Here is a 20,596-nt window from a genome sequence, read left to right as displayed (position 1 = left end):
TTATGGAATAATAACCTTAAAAGACCAACAAAATATTAGAGAAAAATACTTATATATGTTCTTGAGTTTTCACCCTTTCCATATCCTTGATTTTTTCTCAATGATTTGCATGTTCCTGAGTTTCTTATTATTCACCTATATAAATATTCCATTAGTTGACCTTTGTTATCTTTTCTCAAAATGGCCTTACTTTGGTAACCCAAAATGATATATCTCACCACAAAAGAATTATTTAAATTTATGATGAAAATATTAGTGTGCGAATGCACAAATTTCTAGAAATATTTTTTTCATCAATTTAAAAATAAAATTAAAAGATCCACATACTTTTGCAGATAGGAGAAATATAAGGTTTTTAAATTTTATCCAAAAGTTGCCTTTTAAATTGTATAGAAGTTTTTGAAAATTTGAAGTTTTGGTCATTTCACAATTCATCTCTTATTGTTTAAGAAAAACATTTGTCGAAGTCCTACGGGTTATATTTGAAGGGATGAATACCCAACACGGTTCCTGAAGCTTTGCTACAGTATCAATTTAGTTCTTGACGTTTTAATTAAGTTGGTCAAACAAGTCATTAAGATTTACCATATGGTTTAGTATAGTTATTGGACCCATCAAAAAGGTCATCTGGGTATGCCACGTCATCCTTGTATGCGAGGGTAGTAATTAAATGACTATTATACCCTTATAACCGTAGTAAAAAAAATAAAGAAATCATAATTGATCAGCTAAAAAAGATCATGCATGTACAGCTAGAAACATTCATTTATATTATCATGTATCCAATGATATATGCAAATAAAAACACAACACTACAATAGTTTTAGCTATGAACCCTACAAACCACACAAAATTATCATGTTTAAGAACAAATCATGTAAGTAGGAAAAATTAGCGACCATTTTGCCTAATCAACTTACGGTAATCGTCTCATCCTATCTATGCGGTGATTTCCTTTGTTTCTTTTTTTCTTCTTTTCTTTTTTTGTTGCTATGGTATATAAAAGTATAGTAGTTGTTTAATTACTGCCATTGCATGCGACAATGACCTGGCAGACCCATGTGGTACTTTTGGTGGGTCCAAAAACACAAATGGTATATTTTAAGGACATGTTTGGCAAATTTAAAACATCATGGGCCAAATTGACCTCGTAGCGAAACTTTAGATACTGTATTAGCTACTATTCACCCTATTTGAATGGTAATGTCAATATATATTTTTACAAGAGCTATTAGCATGATTGACTCTTCGTCAAGTGTATATGAGCGTACGTACTTCATCTGATCTTGCTGCACGAAACTAGCCAGAGCTATACTGTGTGTGATACTATGCAGCTAGCTAATCTTTGTCTAAATTCATTGATTGATGAATGTATATAATTTATATATATGTCTAGATTCATTAACATCTATACAAATCTAGATAATATTAGAAAGACTTACATCGTGAAACGGAGAGAGTAGCTAGCGTGCATGCGTGCAGGATGGACGGACTGCATGTATGCATCTGACACGCGGTCCACGGGTACATTTGCTCTTTTGGGCTTTGGCAAAATTTTATCACACGAAATTGTAGTTTAGATTTTTTTTTTTCGTTTTAGACACTTTACATACTACCGTATATGTCCTCATATGTAACGAGATATTTTTGATAGATAATATGATCCATCTTGGATAACTTTAACTCTGATGGATGGAGGTAGAGAAAGATCGTTTCAAAAGAGGTTGCGAGGCATAACACCCGTCACATGTGTGGGGTTATGTGTGATGGGTCATAGTTATGACTTGCCACTAATATGAGTGATGGGTAATTGGTTATAGTAGTACGACCTGTCACAGATGAATGGGTGTAGTGGCATGATCATTTGTCATATATTAGATCTCTCATATTCGATGGGCTGTAAATACATCCCTTTGAAGCTGAAAATTTATTTCTAGGATGTAGTATTCTTTATTCGTTGAAGAAAATGCACCGATTAAATCTAAGCCATTTTTTTAATATCCCACTCTCATCCTCATCCTCTTGCAATCTCTCTCTCCCAAAATACTGTCTCCCCCCACCGCTTCATAGAGGCGTCGTTGAGGACGGAATTAAGCATAAGCAAGTCTTATTCTTGCTTCGCATACTTGACACTTCGAAGAGTTGGTTTCTTGTGGTGTGGTGGTGGAAGGGGTGTTGTTCCGAGGTAGTGGGGAGGAATGCGTCACATGGTCTTTTTTTTTCTTTTTTTGCTTCTAGTGTTCATATGTTGGTTGAGTTTTGGTTCAGGTGGCACCCATGCAGAGAAGGGATGCTACTATCAGCAGTTCGACTACTCAAGCACGGTGGTTAGCTTGTTTTGGGGAGGGGTAGAGGAGAGTGAGGATTCTATAGGACCTCTTGCTAATTCAATTATGGTTCATGAGTTCTTCCGTTCTGACAACAAGAAAAATCCCTAGTTTTTTACTACGCAATCCACCAGTTAATAGTAGGAGATATGACAACAATGGCGCGAGCCCAACCGACATGGTCTTATCTAGCCGCCTTGGCCCTAGGGGCAGTGAATCTAGCAAAAACAAAAAAAAAATAATTGAGGTCCCAACATCATCTCTTCCTCCGCCTCCCATTCCGTTTTCACCAGATCTGGCTACCCCACCTTATTTTCGTTGGATTGAGCCACCCGGCGAGAAGAGAATAACTCCTCTACCTTAGTGACCTTTGACTTTGAGTGACTGACATGTGGATCCCATATCTTTATACACCCATACGTCAGTGACCCACGTCAGAAAACATGGCGAGTGTGATGATTATATTCCTATTCAATAGTCTTCCACTCCCCCTTGGTGGGCAGGCAGCAGGGGATCCATGGTGTTTACCCATCAGAGGTGATTCTTCTGTCATCGACCACTGATACGTTATGAGATTGTCTAGTCACGCATAACTAGGGATAATACTTCTATTGTAGTGAGACTCCTAACGTCAGTGAAGGCTCCTAGGCTATCGATCTGTGTATAGCAATATAATCGAGGGTGCACATAGCATATTGAGTATATATATATGTACACGGCACATGATCCAAGGACAACTGAGCAGGACCAGGTAGGTAGCACGGCAGGATAGATAGTCGATATAATCAGCTAGCTAGCACAGGTAAATTAACCTGCAATCGTATGTATTACTGATAATTGATATAGTCTACTTACCTGCACAATTGCTGTCATTTAATTTGTACTACGTACCTTAATTTGTTTCCGTAGGTAGTAACCGTCTGTTTCATGATCCAAGAAAAGAATCTTAATTTGTTTCCTTAGTTCATCTGTAGACGTGCAACTCCTTGATATCCTCCCATTCAGGGTATGATCATATCAGACTGTAATGAACCAAAAAAAAAAACATTGTTAAGGTTCAAATCGCTCCACGATCGACTGTTTTCTTCCACTTCTTAATTTCTAAGCTTTTGAGTTGATACCAAAAAGAAAAAAGTAAATGAAAGGTAATTCCAATCACTGGAGCTGAAACTATTGCGCTCTTGAGTTGCTAAAAGGTTTTCTAAGCTTGTGTCCATTTCATTCGAACACCTGAACTAGAAGCAAGAAGCTAGCAAATCCATCATTTTAAAATTCTCACTATCTTTCCATTTCCATCAACAGTTTCTCAGAATCTTTAACATCTCTAAAATATGGCAAAACCTCATTTCTTAAGTAATTCAGTGAGAGGTACACAAATATCACCATATCCTTGCACAAACCATCTGTATTAGAGATTTGCTTTGGTCCAACAAAAAGTAACTCGTGGTACCAAATCATTTTTGATCGTTGGATCTAACAGTGCATCATCCTATTAAGCTAGATCCAATGATGAAAAACGATTTGGTACCTCGAGGTACCGGTACCTCGAGGTACTTTTTATTGGATCGGAGCAAATCTCTTTATATTAACAAGTCAAACAAAAAAGTATTCCTGTTAGCTTCTTAGCATTTTTTAGGAAAAAGAATCAGTGCATTTTTTAAAAAGTGATTTTTCCTGCCTCTTTTTCGGAGGTCAAGTGGTTATCTCCCTCCAACCAAGCCTATTCTTTTCATTTCATACCTAATCGCCATTTGTTCCTTCCAATATGACAATAATATATCAGTTTGTTCATCGTCTTGTCGCTGCTTTATCTCCTTGAACTTGATTAGGAGCCAGGGAATGGCTCTTGAATTGGGAAAGATTAGATAACCTAATCTATCTTAATTTTATCCTCTCCCCCTTCGCATTGGCATGCATCATGCATTGTGGCCTCTCTCTCTCACAACCTCGTCTACCTTTGTTTGTTGAAGCATCTAACCATAGTTGAGCCACTAGCCATTCACGTGTATAGGGTGGGTGCCACTACCAAAGTGGCTGACAAGGAAATGCCTAAGTTATTTAGGCTTGTTTAGTTTCTAAATTTTTTTTTCAAAAACATCACATCGAATCTTTGGACACCTAAATAAAGTATTAAACATAGATGAACCAAAAAACTAATTGCGCAGTTACGGAAGAAATCTTGAGACGAATCTTTTGAACTTAATTAGTCCATGATTAGCCATAAGTGCTACAGCAATCAACATGTGCTAATGATGGATTAATTAGGCTCAAAAGATTTGTCTCACGGTTTCTAGGCTAGCTGTGAAATTCGTTTTTAATTCGTGTCCAAAAACCCCTTCCAACATCCGGTCAAATATTTGACGTGACATTTCTCCCAAAAATTTTCTCAATCTAAACACCACCTTACTCTTTAATCATTCTGACCGTATATCTGTAAAGTAAGTTATTTACAAATAAATCCTCAACGTTAATTTTTTTTTGTGTGCCTTTCATATCATAGGGACATAAATCTTGGCGCCGACGGCCCTAGTTTCGAAAAAAAAAACACTCTATTTGCTAGAAGAGTTTTTCCAACCGTCACTATGTAAAATGAATATTTAAAAAGAATGCTACAATGTTGTAAAAAAAAAGATCGTGTAGATTTTACAGCCGCATGCACAAGCATGAGTGCAGAGTGCTATAGCTAGCTCATACAGTTGTATCCTGTGGCTGGCATGCATGCAAGTGAATATCCTGTACATGTTCCTGCAGTCACCGTGTGCACGTAAGTACGCACGCACGCATGTACGTGTGTGTCAACTTGGTACCCCCCGTCAGCCTGCCTCTCTGCCCGGTAGCTAAGCCAATAACTTAGACTTATCTTTTCTTTTATATTATGCTCGTACTTATATAATCTAATTTAAATTTTAAATTTATTTTGAGATTTTTTATTATAGTTTAATTTCCGTCGCTGTCTGTATATCGCTAAGAATATATATATAATTTCTATTTATAATTTTTTTTATCTATCAATAGGTTGTGTAGTTTGCTTTTAATAATATAGGGAAAATTAAAAGGATGTTATTATAATTTTGTAAAATTAAAGATATGTCATCTTAACCCACATGTCATTGACTCATGTGGATCTTACATGTCATTGAGATATTAATGGTATATCTCCAACTTTATAAAATTATAATAACACGTTTAGAAATTTCCTTTTAATATAAGTCAAAAAGATAAACCCGTAAACGCAAGCAAATCCAACAGGTGCCCATGGGGAATTTTTAAACCTTTTTAATAAATAATTTTATTATTAAACCTTAGAGAAAAATATTTTTACCGTATAAACCTTTTGGCCAAGTCAATATTGGTGGCGTAGCAAGATAACACTGCCACGTAAAGTATTTGGCGGGGCCGTCTTGCCACGCCACCGACACCGGCATGATAGCATTGTCTTGCCACGCCAGCGATACCGGTGTGGCAAGTCCGCCACGCCAAATACTCTGCGTGGTAGCATTATCTTGCCACGCCAATGTTGGTGTCATGGCCAAAAGGTTCATATGGTGAAAATATTTTTCTCCGAGGTTTAGTACTAAGTTATTTATTAAAAATGATTAAAAATATAAAAAAAATTCCACGATGCATGTGTATACCTCTTGCTATATACTTCATGTGCACAGCTAGATGAAACGAGACCCTATGACATAGAAGTTAAAGGGACTCAGTGGCTGATACGTAGACCCATAAAAAATGAGACTTATATGTCAATGACAATGCCCCTCTAACTTTGCGTCAGAAGAACTGCGGCCCAGTCAGACAGCCTACCCAATTTGCAACTAATTTGGTATGAGCATATATGTTGATGGACGCTTGCTAATCACATCCCTACAAATAGGGCCAGGATGCTTAATTATGCACTGGAGTAGTTAACAGTAACCGTGTTGGGTAGGTAACTTTGGTACGTACTAGCTACTAGCATATAGCACGTCGTAGGACAGACACGATCGACTAGCTAGAACATTTCTCATCAATCATGCATCAACGGAAAACAGATTATAATGGGGATATATAGTTTTTGGAGAACCTTCTGCTTAATTATTGGGTGTACGCCCATTATCTGTGTCTCTTCTTTTGTTTAACTCATTATACTATTTCATCCCTAAATGTTTGACGCTGTTGATTTTTTTTATACGCGTTTGACCATTCGTCTTATTTAAAAATTTTTGTCAAATATGTAAAGTTATATATATATGCATAAAAATATATTTAACAATACATAAAATAATATAAAAATAATTAATAATTAAGTAAATTTTTTGAATAAGACGAACGGTCAAACATATATAAAAAAGTCAATGGCGTCAAATATTTAGGGATGGAGGGAGGTATGTTTTTTTTCTTTGCACATATATACACCTAAATATTTTCTCTCTATTCCTTATGTCTCTTGTTTTTCTCGTGTTTGATAAAAAGCATATCAGATCAGATGCATATATATGCCATGGGTGTGCCTTTTCCCGTTTCTCGTGATCCCACCCCGATAATTAAAAAATTGTGTGTTAGTTGTGATGTTTTTAATCAAACTGTCTGTCCATGATAATTAAGACACATATCTAAGCAAAGGTGTCCCTTTTGAATCATGTATCTGGTAAGTAAAATATTATAGGTGGACTTTTAGTTTCTCTAATAAAGAACATTGATCGTGTTCCTAATTCCAATGTGAATTCAATCTAATTCCTTGCTCGGCTCCTTCCTCATGCACCAACGAATTAAATATCAATGGACAAATTTAATTATTTTGATTGGACATAAAGGAGAGTCTCGTAGTAGATAAATATATTTTTTAGATAATGTCCTACGCATTGCTTGATTCTTTCCTCAAACTCTCCTTCTCAACGTGTTCCTCGGATCGGGGCAAAGTTGTCCTTGCAATACTTCTACACCCTCACCGCTCCCTTACCAACCTGCCTTCCCCCCCCCCCCCCCTCTCCTGTGTTATGTCTTCTCTTACCCATTCTCCATCTCACCTTCTTAGGCCGTATTCGGTTTCCCTTTAGGATAACTTATCTCTCTCGTGTTCTACGCGTACGTTTTTCGAACTGTTAAATGGTGTACTTTTTCAAAAATTTTCTATAGGAAAACTGTTTTAAAAAAATCATATTAACCTATTATATATTTTTTAATAATTAATAATTAATTAATCATGTACTAATCTATTACTACGTTTTCCGCGTCGGGGTAAGTTAACTTACGGGGCCTTCGAACGAACGCGATCTTATTAACATAGTCGTCTCCACCAGCCAAGTGCTCTCCATAACCTTGCTAGCACCTAAAAGCACTAACGACATCGATAGGGCCTTGTCCTCTTCCTTCCCTCCCCATCGCTCACTGATATTCCTAATGCTGAGTGACAATACTACTATTTTTCTGTCTCCGATGACTCCCACATTTTCAAAGACACCACCGATGCCTTCGTCACCAAACCACTTTGGATCCCATGCTCCCTCCCCCCTTAACCAGTCTTTCCTATCTCCCAATCTTTCATCACTCTAAAGTTGCTTAGCTATTGTCTTTCCACCACCGATAGCATTAAAACTTAATTCAGCAAAGCCCGCCAAAAGACAGATATCGCTAATACCAAAGTTCAGATGATTGTCGCCAACTCCAAGGTGATTCGTTACATCCATCACTAATACCAAGGCTCGTTGTTCACCCCGCTTCTCGCCCCTGCTATCTTCCTCTCCTTCGACCCCAATTACTCGCGCTCTCATGTACGTACTTTCGGTCAACTGAACCCTAACACTTCCGTATTGTCTCCCGTACGTGCATGTCATGACATCTACATATGATTTAAGTTGTAGGGGCATGAACGGTAAAAAACATATTATTGTCAATATTTATACACAATCCCGTATGCCGGCCGGGGGAATGAGACCCCTGTCGACGCATCGATCCAACAATGAATTAATGAGTGGTACACTGGTATGTAGTACACGTAATTAACATACGTTCAGCTTGCTCCTGTCAGAAAGGCACGTACTTTCACGCTACAGAGCTAAGGTACGTACATGTCATAAATCCATTTTGTGACCATTGCGTACGGAATGTTCTCGGTCAAAACATGATCGATCGATGTGCCAATCATCTGTGCCGCTATCTCCAAATCAACATGATAGTTCATCTCTATGTCTCTTCTTTATCTAATACCCATGTTATTCCAAGATATTCTGGTTTAAGGGTTAGCCATTTTGGTTGTTAATTTTTAATTGATTAGATTTTCTTTTCAAGCACTTGATTAACTCTTGAATTATTGGCAGGATTGGAATAAGCAGAATCAGTACATGGAACCTCATATTGTGGTAAAAAGTTTAAATTCTAAAATATTTATATTTAGAAAGGAACAAGTTTATTTTCTATACTACTTTCTTATTAACGAAGGGTCAATGATTGTTTTAGTGATCCCAACTAATTTGCCAACTTTATCCCAAAGTTGAAGCCTTTGTGGATAAATGGTACGGTGTGCATAAAAGGTCAAACATAATACACACCATAAATGCACCATAACACATATTTAAAGAGACGAATACTAGTGACAAAACCTCAGACCCACAAATTGTATCGAGTACATGATCAATCACCTGTGCCAATATTTGTGAGCACCAGGATTTGAATCCTGCTACATTGGTGTTACCTGATTTGTTAATAAATATAATAATAATAATAATAATAATAATAATAATAATAATAATAATATAGCCACAAGGAATATTTAAACATATTAAATAATGTTTAGTTTAGGTATCCTATCTTTATTTCTAATGAATCATCTATGTTTCTCTTGGAGTCTATCATCTTTGCCATCCCCTCTTGGTTGCCCCATACACGGTCCACTTATATACAATCCTCTATGTTCCGGGAAAGTACTGTTTTAAGCTCTTAGGGGAACATCCCCTCATCTATTGCATGTCATCCAAATAGTTATCAAATAATTTAAAAAAATTGAAGATACACTAATACTAAATATACAACTCTACAAACATGCAAGTTTAAATATAACTTTTACAATACATAACAAAAATAACAAATATATGATTCTGAGTATACATGTACTATTCAGAGTTTAATTTATTATTTTTTGTTAATATTACAGAAGTTATATTTTAATTTGCATGTTTGTGTAGTGATATATCTTATATTAGTCTATTTTCACAAAAAAATTTATAACTATTTAGATAACATATAATAGATGAGGGGATTTACTCTCGAGAGTTTAAAATTCACTCTCTGGATGTTCCCTCTTGGGAACCCATCATTGTCCACTTATAATTCCTCTAGAGCCGCTAGATTCCACATTCTCCTCAAACGCGACACCTCTAAATCTAAGCACAATAAGATGATCAGGATCACATAATCTAAATTTGTCATAGAAAGAAAAAAAGCAATGTGCAAGTCTCAATTGTCATAGGAAAAATATATTAGTTTGCTGTAGAGCGTGCACTACACTATATGTATGCTCGTTGTCGTGTCTTAACATGCGTGAACTGTGCTTTATTAATTTAGCGCCACACATTTAATTTGCACGCATGTTTGAAGGTCTTTGTTTCCACACAAAACAACAGTGTACATACTGTGGATAAAGGAATAATGAATTAAATATAGCTCTTGCTTCGATCGTCCCCGCCCCATTAAATATACATCAGCTCCTTTTTTTGTTTTGACGTTCTGTCGTTTTGACCACTAATATAATCAAAACTATTTATGTTAATATTCCCTCCGATTTATAATAGTTTATTGCTTTAGATAAATGTTGACTATGAATAACTTAAATTATTTTAAAACATGGAAAACTATATAGATTAATCTTGAAATTACTTCAATAAAATCGATAAAAGTTGTTTTTATAGATGGTGTTTATTTAAAACGAGAAGTATTGTGGGACAGGCTGGAAGGAGCATTTCCATAGTCATAGTTATATTGTGTATGTGTATGTGTGAATATGTATTTGTAAGTGTATATATATGCGTGTGTCAAAATAGAGAACCATGCTTACTAATTAAGTGATGGTCAAGATAGCGTGCATCACTCGACTACACGTACCTTAAAGGTCAAAATGTCAAGTTAGGCAAAAACATATATAGTATAACATATTTTCTCCAGTCCAATAATTTTATCGTTTTAAATAAGATTATGGTCAAACTCGTGAAACTTGGATTGGTAATAACTTTTAAATAATATTTAGTTTAAAAATACTAGAATAAATTGTATAGATGAGTCATAAAGAGTACTTTCATAAAAGAAAATATTTATTTATTATATATTTTTAATGGAAAATCATAGCCAAAGATAGATTTGAAACACCATGCCATTATATACCTCAAACAACAAAAACTGTCTGTTAATTATGTGATCCAAATTTGATTGGAATTATATTCAGATTAGTTTCCTAGTAGGTTTGTCCCCGTCATTTTCTACTAGGAGTAGTATTAGTTTTCTAATAGGATTAGTTTCCTAATAGGATTCTCCCAGTTTTTCCTATCATGACTCTTTGATTTTCCCATATATACTATCGTAAGTCATACGGGAAGAGAATATGTTCTCATTGTTATGTTCTAGTGTTTTGTACTAATTCCTCAATAGTGATTATTGCCGGCTGACGTATGTAGTTTGTTCTCATAAGGGTTTTTCATGTTAATTTTGTGTCTTCGCTGTCCCTCTATTTTCATAACACCGTCAAATTGGAGCTGAGTAGTACTATAACTTCCATATAACTAAACTATAACTTATATATACCTTGCATGTAACTATAAAATAAAAATGGTAGCACACTTAGTGTAGTTTATCTGATGGTCTAATTTTTTTAAAAAAATGTTTCTACTGATTTATGTTGAAAGATGTATAGCGAATCGAAAAAAAACATATATGTCATTTGCAAAGAAAAAATAATTTATGGATAAAACTTTTATACGTATTCTTAGCGATCTAAAAACCAAAGCTGGAAAATAAACTTCGGTGAAAATCCCCTAAAATTAACTCCAAATTTAAGGTTAAAAATTTAAATTTTGGCTTGTGATCATAAGCAGGAGTATAATGACCAAAACGAGAACTATTTGGCAAAATTCCCAGATTCGTTCTCTCTTTATTCACTTTATATAGAAAGCCATATGACATAGCATAGGTGGATCTCTCCATTATTGTCGCTAAAGACTAAGATGCATGTTACATATGTAAGACCATATCCTACACGCCAAAACTAGTTTCGTTACAGGTAGTTCTTGTCGCATTCCAAGCCCTTAAAAAGTTGTAAAAAAGTAGTCATGTACTTACGTAGCAACGGCTGAATAAATTGAGGAAGATGCATGCGTTTGTACGTGAAGCGGTCAGTGATCGACAAAGCATGCATCAGTCGCTAGGCAGCTCTGCCACAGGATCAATCTCAGGCTGCGTGAGATTCGATCACCTGCCTTGTCGATCTTCAATTCTGCAGCATATTTCAGGGGCCCCCTGGCCTGATCATCGAGGTTATTCAGGCCCTGTTTAGGGCATGTTTGCATCCTCCCGGATTTTTTTAAATTCATGTCACATCGAATGTTTAGACACTAATTAAAAATATTAAATATAGACTATTAATAAAACTTACCCCATACTATGGACTATTTCGCGAGACGAATCTATTGAGCCTAATTAGTCTATGATTAGTGAATACGATGATACAGTAAATATTTGCTAATAGTGGATTAATTAGGCTTTAAAAATTTATCTAATGAAATAGCATTTATTTATACAATTAGTTTTGTTATCAGTCTATATTTAATATTTATAATTAACGTCCAAACATCCGATGTGACAAAGGACTAAAAAAAGTCCCTGGATCCAAACAGCCACTTAATTCCCAAAAACTTTTTCGAAAAACGTCACATTGAATTTTTGGACACCTAAATAAAACATTAAATATACATGAACATTAAAACTAATTACACAGTTATGGGGGAAATCGTTTGACGAATCTTTTGAGCCTAATTAGGACGTAATTAGCTATAAGTGCTACAGTAACCAACATATGCTAATGATGGATTAATTAGACTCAAAAGATTCGTCTCGCGGTTTTCAGGAGGAATCTGAAATTTGTTTTGTAATTAGATTACTTTAAATACTTTAAATATGTTTTTAAAAACTTAATGTGATGTTTTTGCAAAAAAATTTTGTAAACTAAACCAGGCCTCAGAGGAAAAGGACTGGTTTTAAGTTAGGATGTGTTGCCCAATGTGATAAACATATGGGTTATTGGTGAATGAAGATTAAAGGTGATGCTCAGATTTCATTTACCAGGTAATATACATATATAGGAGTAATGTTTCCCTCCTTGTGATAAAGAAAAAACAGTTGTGTATAATTGCTAGGATTTATTACATGCTTACATCAATTATATGCACTTCGATAATCTTCCATTATGACAGTGTTATATATGACACAATTGCTAACATGTGTGTTCCACTCTTCTACATATGTTAGTGGTTATAATAGCATTATCATTATGGTACAGGATGTTAATACTAATTAGCCAAATTTTGAATTTTAACCATAATTTAGAATTGATTTTGTGGTTTTTTTATCAACATAGTTTATTTTCTAGTCTTGCCTTTTATATCGTCAAGAACATGTATATAAAAGTTGTATTCACTGATTATTCTTTTGCAAATATGTCATTTGACTTTTTTTGAAAAAGTCAAACAATCACCCCTTAGTTACTAGGGTTAAATATTTGTACATTGCTTATAAAAAAATCAGTGTACTACTATTCCATCTTGTCAGGAGTAATTAACGTTTAAGATAACAAAACAATTAACGAGATACTCTCTACGTCCCAAGACACTGCTACTCAATTTTATGACTCAAATTTATCTCATAATATCAATACTTCTCCACATACCATCATATATTAATCAATCACAACATTCCCTGTTTAGCTTTCTTCACCTACGTTTTCATCAAAACCAATTACAAACCATTACTCGCTTCAATGTTAGTTTCGATAAATAATGACATAAGTTGAACTGTTTTAAGACGGATACAGTATATACTAGTCGTGGATCAGCGTGCCACGGTGAACCATACCCCTGTCGATTATTACTTACTAGTATAAAATCTAACAAAATATAACAAAGTTATAGTATTTAGAACTATTTTAAAAGACAAATCTAGCCATACCATTTTAGGGGTCATATTTGTAATAATCAACGAGATATTGATGGTCAAAATTTAAACATGATGTTTACAACTCATTTCGAAACGTCACTTTTTTTTTACTAGAGAGACTAGTTTATTTAATTGTGCATTACTTTTCCTTCCGACAACATGTTGATATTTTTACTTGTCCATCGTTGTATTCTTTGATCTAGCCCTCCTGTTTACCTAAAATCAATTTATGTTGTTTTTTTATATTTTTACTATACAGAAATATGGATCTTCAACATAAGAACAATGAAAATTACATTAGTTCGTGATTTTCAGCTTTTTTTTAGAGATACCTCACTTTACCTTAGTTTATGACATCTATAGACCAATAAATTATTTTTAACTTGTCTCTGGCATAGATATGCATACAGGTGGTGCTTGTGGTGGCAATAATGCGTTATATATAAGATGTTGTGTTCATCGATCCTCTTCACTCTAAAAAAATTACTACTCGATAGTTCTCTTTAATGCTGATTGGTGAACTTTCCAATGAATTTATTCTTTCCATTCATTAATACTGTAATTAATATCTAAAGGAACACCTGACCAGAAATATTATGCACACTAAATGGCATATATGGCCCGATTTTGAAGTGGAGCACACTATGAGAATGACTAGCTAGTTTGTGAGAATTTGAAAATGCTGGGTATTTCAGTTTCTAGCTAAGCAGTTTATTTTCTAGATTTTGTAGTTACCAACTATTAGAATTTGATGGCGATTTGTGTTGTTTGAAAAGTAAGAGATTTAATTTGCCAGAAATTAAACTGCATCTGATACAAACGCCCAATTCCCAAATATGGCCTTATATAGGCATATATACATGGAGTAATTAAATGGAAATCAACGGGTAATAATATCTAATAAAATGCGCAAGTATTGGCCTATTGATCTGTTTTAGTGTTTTATTATCTCTCTCCTTGTGGTTTCTCCGATAAAATTACTGAAACATGCATGAGAAGTAGGATTTTAAAGAAAGGACGTTTTGTGATGATAATGCAGCACAAATTAGCTCTGGATTTTTAAATAAAGAGTAGATCACATCATTTTTGAAGTGCATTATGCTATTCTCCCGTAGAAATTAAAACATTAGAAAATTAAATGAAATATTTCTTTTACCCAAGAAAGTAAGTTAACTGAAATATCAGCTTTCTTTTTTAACTACTGAAACATCAGCTAGAAACCAACATGAAAAACCATGACAAGGAGCTGCTAACACATGCATAAAACCATTTAACTGAAAAAAAAAAACAAGAGAACATATTGAGAATGGGTAAATATACAGAATGAAAAACATGTAGTACTATATACGGCCGGGTGGAACAAATTAATTTATATACACATATGCCTATATCAACGTGCAAAGTTAATTTATACACATTTGCAATTTTTTAAGTCTCGGAAAATTTAGACGCTGCAAAGCTAATTTTGGCAGATTAGGTACAGTGGCACCACACTAGTCAGACTAGGTAAATCAAAACCACATTGTCTTATCTTGAAACTAAAATAAAGTTTCCAAGAAGGCATCTACAAATATATATATAACCATAGTTTTCTCTTTTTTTTTTCCTTTCCAGCATGGAATAATGCCGGCCCATGACCAATACCAAACAAAACCTTGTCACGGGCGAACAGTACCCAGCACTCCCGAGTACATCGACTGATTGCTTCGAACAGTACAGGGACACTCATATGTATCAATCAATAAACTACTCATATATATTTCATCCTAGGCCACACATCATATCTTCTAAGTTCTATCTTTCTTACCTTAGCAATCACCAAATAAACCACCTATATGTCTCTCTAAATGGTCACAAAAAATACATGATATCTACTCCCTCCCTTTAAAAAGAAAACGTTAATTCTTAGCTACAGATCTAAACATAACTTGTGTTATATTTGTAGTCAGGAGTAAGTTTTGATCTGAGTGCAAGTGAAAAATGACAACAAATTAAAATAGTTCATTTATATATAACCCCAAAAAAGAAATGCTATATATCTCACATCATATATATTATTGGAATGCAGATGAGAATCATAATTGTAAGTTTTGATCTGAGTGCAAGTGAAAAATGACAGCAGATTAAACAGATTATACAAAAAAAAAATAGGTGATGGGTGCATGTATTATTATCGATTGTCACATAGCTTTAGTTTTCCTTCACTTGATCCGTGCTTAGCTTACAGTTCTCTCCTCCTACCAAAAGAACAAAAAATTACAAACTCCCCTGACTGAGTGCTTTGCAGTATCCATCCATCCATCCAAGCCTAGCTTCACCATGGCTGCTTAATTGTGCTTAGCTTAGCTTCCAAGATCATGAGATATTATATGATAAACAAAATTAAGTTTGAAGAACAAGAGAGAGGAGAAATATGAGAGAGAGAGAGAGAGAGAGAGAGAGAGAGAGAGAGTGATTACCCTTCTCAAAAAGGCATCTTGCACTAGAGTGGTAGCAAGCAGTGAGTGGCCTGACCCTAGCTAAGCTATGGCGCTCTCTCTGCACAGTGATGGAGATGCAAGGCAATGGCAGTGGCAGGTGCGAATGTGTGATGGCCTGGCTGGCTGGCTGACGAGAGGAAGAAGAAAGGTTTGGCTATGGGCTATGGCTAAAGTAGCTAGCTATGGCTACCCATGCCATGCCATGGCTCGTTGCTGCTGCTTTGGTGTTGCTGCTGGTGCTGGTTCTGGGGCTGTCCATGCTGCGGTGGCTCGTAGCAGGCCATGCCGGCGTTGGTGGCGGCGTTCACGTGGCCCATGCACGACGAGTCGAAGCCGGCGAGGAGGATGTCGCGGTGGGAGAAGGCACGGAGCCCCAGGAAGTCCCTCGTCATGCCGTCGCTGCCACCGCCGGCGCCGGTGCCGGTGCCTCCGCCTCCTCCTCCCCCGCCGACGTCCTCGCCGCTCCGGCCGTGGGAGGCGGTTCTTGCCAGCTGGCCCATCACTCCGGCCGGTACGAGGCCGTTGCCGCCGCCGCCGTCCTGTTGGGTGTTGAGGCACGACAGGCCGAGCCCGAAGGTGGCGCTGCCGGCCGCGCTCGTCGGCGCGCCGGCGCCCCCGGACGCCATCTGGGCGTAGTGCGCCCCCGCGGAGCCTGTGCCCGCGCCGCCGATGGTCGCGCCCATCTGCGCCGCCTTCTGCAGCAGCGCCGTGGCGGACAGGTGCGCCGCGGCGGCCGGCAGCTGCGGCGGCGTTGGCGCGGACGTGGCCGAGCTCTGCGCGGCCGCGTTGCAGAGCGGCTGCAGCAGCGGGTGGTGGTGTTCGTAGGGCATCGTCGGCCACGGCGCCATCTCCGGCTTCACGGCGTACCCGCAGTTCTGCACCAGCTGCTGGTGCTGGTGCGGCGACTGCATGATATCCTGGTGATGATGCTGCTGCTGCTGCTGCTGCTCCTGCAGCGCGGCGAGCTCCTGGTGCGCCATCACCGGCGGCGAGAACAGCAGCTGGTGGTGGTGGTGCCCCGACGCGGCGGCCATGGCGGCTGGCATGCCGCCGCCGATGGCCTTGGCGCTCTCCTCCGTCAGCGCGTCGCAGAACGCCCGGTGCGTGATGAAGCTGTCACGCCTGCATGCGATGCGATGCAATGCAATGCAAGAACCACACGGATCACCACGAGCTCAGAAATCCAAAAGCAAAAGCGAAAATTTTTCAAAAGTTCAAAAGCTAAAGATATCATCTTTCCCCCGTATTCTTTGCTCACTTGTCATCGTCGCTTCTTCCATCTCCTCCTCCTCCTAGCTGCCATATGCTAGAGAGAGATACACCAAGCTAGCTACTAGCTACTCCTTGAATGGAATCAGGATGGAGAAGGACTCATGGAGGTGACAACACGGAGAGTGCACTCCTAGGCAATTAGGCAGGAGTGGCAGCAGCTAGCTGAGCCTGGAAGAAAGATAGAGAGAGAGATGGAAAGGCATCCATCCATGCAAGATGATGCAGAGATGCAGACTGCAAAGAGAGATTCACATGTCTGAATCTTTACTGATCATCACCATCAAGCTCAGATCTCCCCTCCTTTCATCCATTGTCCTGTGGCCATATCCATCCATCCATCCGTGTTTGTTTGCTTCCCTCTCATCACACTCACTCGCTCACACGGGATGCAGCACAAACGGACACGCGCATACGCTCAAGCTAGCGTAGTGCCACCACCAACCTACTAGTGCTATCAAGCACGCCCTAGCTCGTCGTCGTCTCCATTGGGTTCTGCACCGTGCACACGCGCTCACCAGCGCACCTCGGATCAATCCAAGCTCATCCACCCCATCCATGGCAGAAGCTAACCAGGAAACAAAAAGAAGAGGCGAAACGACTCCAAAAAGCGGGGCCCGTCTCTTTCCATACACATTGCGATCTCTCTTTCCTCCCTCCCTCGATCGATCGATCGATCGGGTTGTTGCGTCCCAGCACCGATCTTTCTACGAGCGATCGAGCAGCTGGAGTAGTTAGCACTTAGCTACGTACGTGTAGTACTACTGCCACTGTTGAGAAATCCTTGAGCGAGCGAGCGAGCTAGCTAGATGCTCGACGACGCAGAGTGGCAGTGGCACATGGTTTCATGGTTGTTGGTTAATCAACCCCAGGTGCCCTAATAATTGGGGTTTATAGGTGCAAACGCACGAACGAACACTCCTCTGATAGGGTGGTTCAGTTCCTAATTAATCCTCCTCGCAATGCAACTCTCCAGTACTGTGCCAGCTGAATGCGCAGAAAGAAACACACTCCACTAGTCACCCCGGTCGATCACTACCGGCGACGAGAAAGAAGCGAGGCGAGGCAACACAACACAAGCGATTGGATCATCGTTGACCGGCATGCATGGCAGGCAGGAGGAGGAGGGAAGAGTGCAACTGGAAGAAGAAGAAGAAGAAGAAGAAGAAGAAGAAGAAGAAGAAGAAGAAGAAGAAGAAGAAGAAGCTAAGCAGACGCCATGGATATGGGGGATGGAAGGAAGATGGACCTGGAGAAGATGGTGCCGCAGTCGCACTTGTACTCGCGGGTGCCGCAGATCTTGGAGTGGGCCTTCCAGTCGGAGTGGACGGCGTACTTCTTGGAGCACTTGTCGCACTTCCACTTCTTCTCGCCGTGCTTGCGGAAGAAGTGCTTCTTGATGCCGGTGAGGTCGCCGAGGGCGCGGGAGGGGTCGTGGTGGACGCACGACGCCTCGGGGCAGATGTACACCTTCTTCCTCACGGCCTCCTTGCTCCCGCGCTGCTTCAGCTTCCACGGCAGGTTGTGCCCTCGCCGGTGCAGCTGCAGGTTCTGGTCGCGCTGGAACCCCTTGCCGCAGATCTCGCACACGAACCGGTTCGTCGCCATCAGCGTCGCCGGCGACAGCGCCACCACCTCCGCCTCGGGGTCTGCCATGGCATGCACCGCCCCCACCGATCAAACCAATCGCTCTCGGCCTCGGCCGCCTTTGCAAGAGATCAAGAAGACGACGACACACGCAACGCACCTGGGTTCCCGGGGAGGCTCCGCTTCCTCTTGTTGTTGTTGCCGCCGCCGCCGGAGGACGGAGGCGGCGCGGCGGCGGAGGCGGAGGAGGTGAGGTTGGACATGCTGCTCTCCTGCTGATCTGCCGACGCCGCGTCCGCGTCCGCCTCGTCCAACAAGAACTGCTGCTGCTGCTGTAGATGGTGATGAAACATAGGTGGATGGAGGAGCACGCCACCAATCGACGCAAAGCTTCGATCTTTACTTGCCTCCTCGATGCAGCTCTCAGCACACCACCATGAAACTACAGATCAGGGAGAGCAATAAATTGGGGAAGAGAGAGAGAGAGGATGCATTAAGTGAAGAATGGAGGAGACAAGAGGGCATGTATGAGGAGGAAGAGAGAATATGATGAGGAACAAACAACAAGACAGGGTATTAAGGAGGGGACAAACAAGGAGGAAACTGAAACTGGGTGTGGTCAATGACTGCAAAGAAAGCAATTTTAGATTCTTTCTTTCTTTCTTCTTTCTCTTCCTCCTCTCTCTCTCTACACTCAGCAGCTGCACAAGTGTAGAACACAACAAGGAGAGGAGAGTTGGCTTTGCAGCAGTGCACACACAGGCTAGCTCAAGCAAAAGAGAACCAAGCAGGCAGCTAGCAGCTACTCATACATGCAGCAGAAGCATCAGCTGCCATGAGAGAGAGAGAAATTAAAAGGAGAACTGAACACTGTGTTTGCTTGGCAGCTGCTAGCTTGCCACAGGAGGAGGAGAGGAAGGGGAAGGAAGAAGGTCCAGCTCCAACCAGTGGCGTTTCTGAACAAAATGGAAGAAGGAAGGGGCACCAAAAACCAAATCCCTCTTCTTTATCTTCTCCTCCTCCTGCCTGCATACCCTGCAGCTGGCTGCTGCTGCAGCTTACTTACTTTTACTTTCAAGATGAGCCAGCTAAAAAGATTAAAAGGATCCCCAAGAGCAGTTCAGGCTTTTGCTTGCCGTTTCAGAAGAAACAAAAATTGAACCCCTTTTTCCCCTTTCATTTCAGCAATTACAGTGGTAGCCTAGCTACATGTGTGTTTCACTGGTTAATTTTGGTCAACAAGGGAGGGGTTGATTGTTCATGTCAATCTTGAATTGATCTTTCAAAAAATAAAAAAAAGATCCAATCTTGGGAATGCATGACTAGTGTGGGTAGGTATGCATATTACAGTGTGTGACTGTTGATGCATTCTCAAGGAAGCTGCATCTGCGTGAGGCAAGAACAGTGGTAAGTAGATGAATTCAATCAGTAGCTCTAGTACTGGGGTAGTAGAATTGTGAGGAGCATAGACTATACAGAAGTACAGTGAGGAGTAGAGATGAGGAGCAACTGTGTGTGTACCTCAATCACAACACACACACACCCCTAGCAATGCTACACTGATGTTGAGCTTTCTGTCTTTTCCCTTGTCTCCTTACAAGTGCAGATACCCTCCCTGAATTTCTTGCCTTTTCTTTAATTTTTTGATCTAACCTGTACACCTACTTGGTTGGTACACCAGAGATATATGTATCAATGGATGAACAATTAGACAGGTAGATTCCAATTTTATCACATTTGTTTTATAAATTCCAGGGC

The 20,596-nt window shown here is 39.3% G+C and overlaps 1 protein-coding gene across 1 annotated transcript; it reads right to left on the bottom strand.

The window, feature by feature from the left end:
- Nucleotides 1-15,638: 15,638 nt before the first annotated feature.
- Nucleotides 15,639-19,977, bottom strand: LOC102708395 (protein indeterminate-domain 7). Its single transcript, XM_015833590.2, has 4 exons — nt 19,432-19,977; nt 18,999-19,280; nt 18,501-18,900; nt 15,639-17,104 (listed from the first exon to the last, which is right to left on the bottom strand). Exons 2-4 carry the CDS (start codon nt 19,189-19,191, stop codon nt 16,159-16,161), a joined length of 1,539 nt encoding a protein of 512 aa, XP_015689076.2. The 5' UTR covers nt 19,192-19,280; nt 19,432-19,977; the 3' UTR covers nt 15,639-16,158.
- Nucleotides 19,978-20,596: the final 619 nt, after the last annotated feature.

This window comes from Oryza brachyantha, chromosome 1, assembly GCF_000231095.2.
Source record: "Oryza brachyantha chromosome 1, ObraRS2, whole genome shotgun sequence".
Taxonomy (NCBI): domain Eukaryota; kingdom Viridiplantae; phylum Streptophyta; class Magnoliopsida; order Poales; family Poaceae; genus Oryza; species Oryza brachyantha.
The sequence above is the reverse complement of the archived record's forward strand: the minus strand, read 5'-3'. Positions and strand labels throughout refer to the sequence as shown.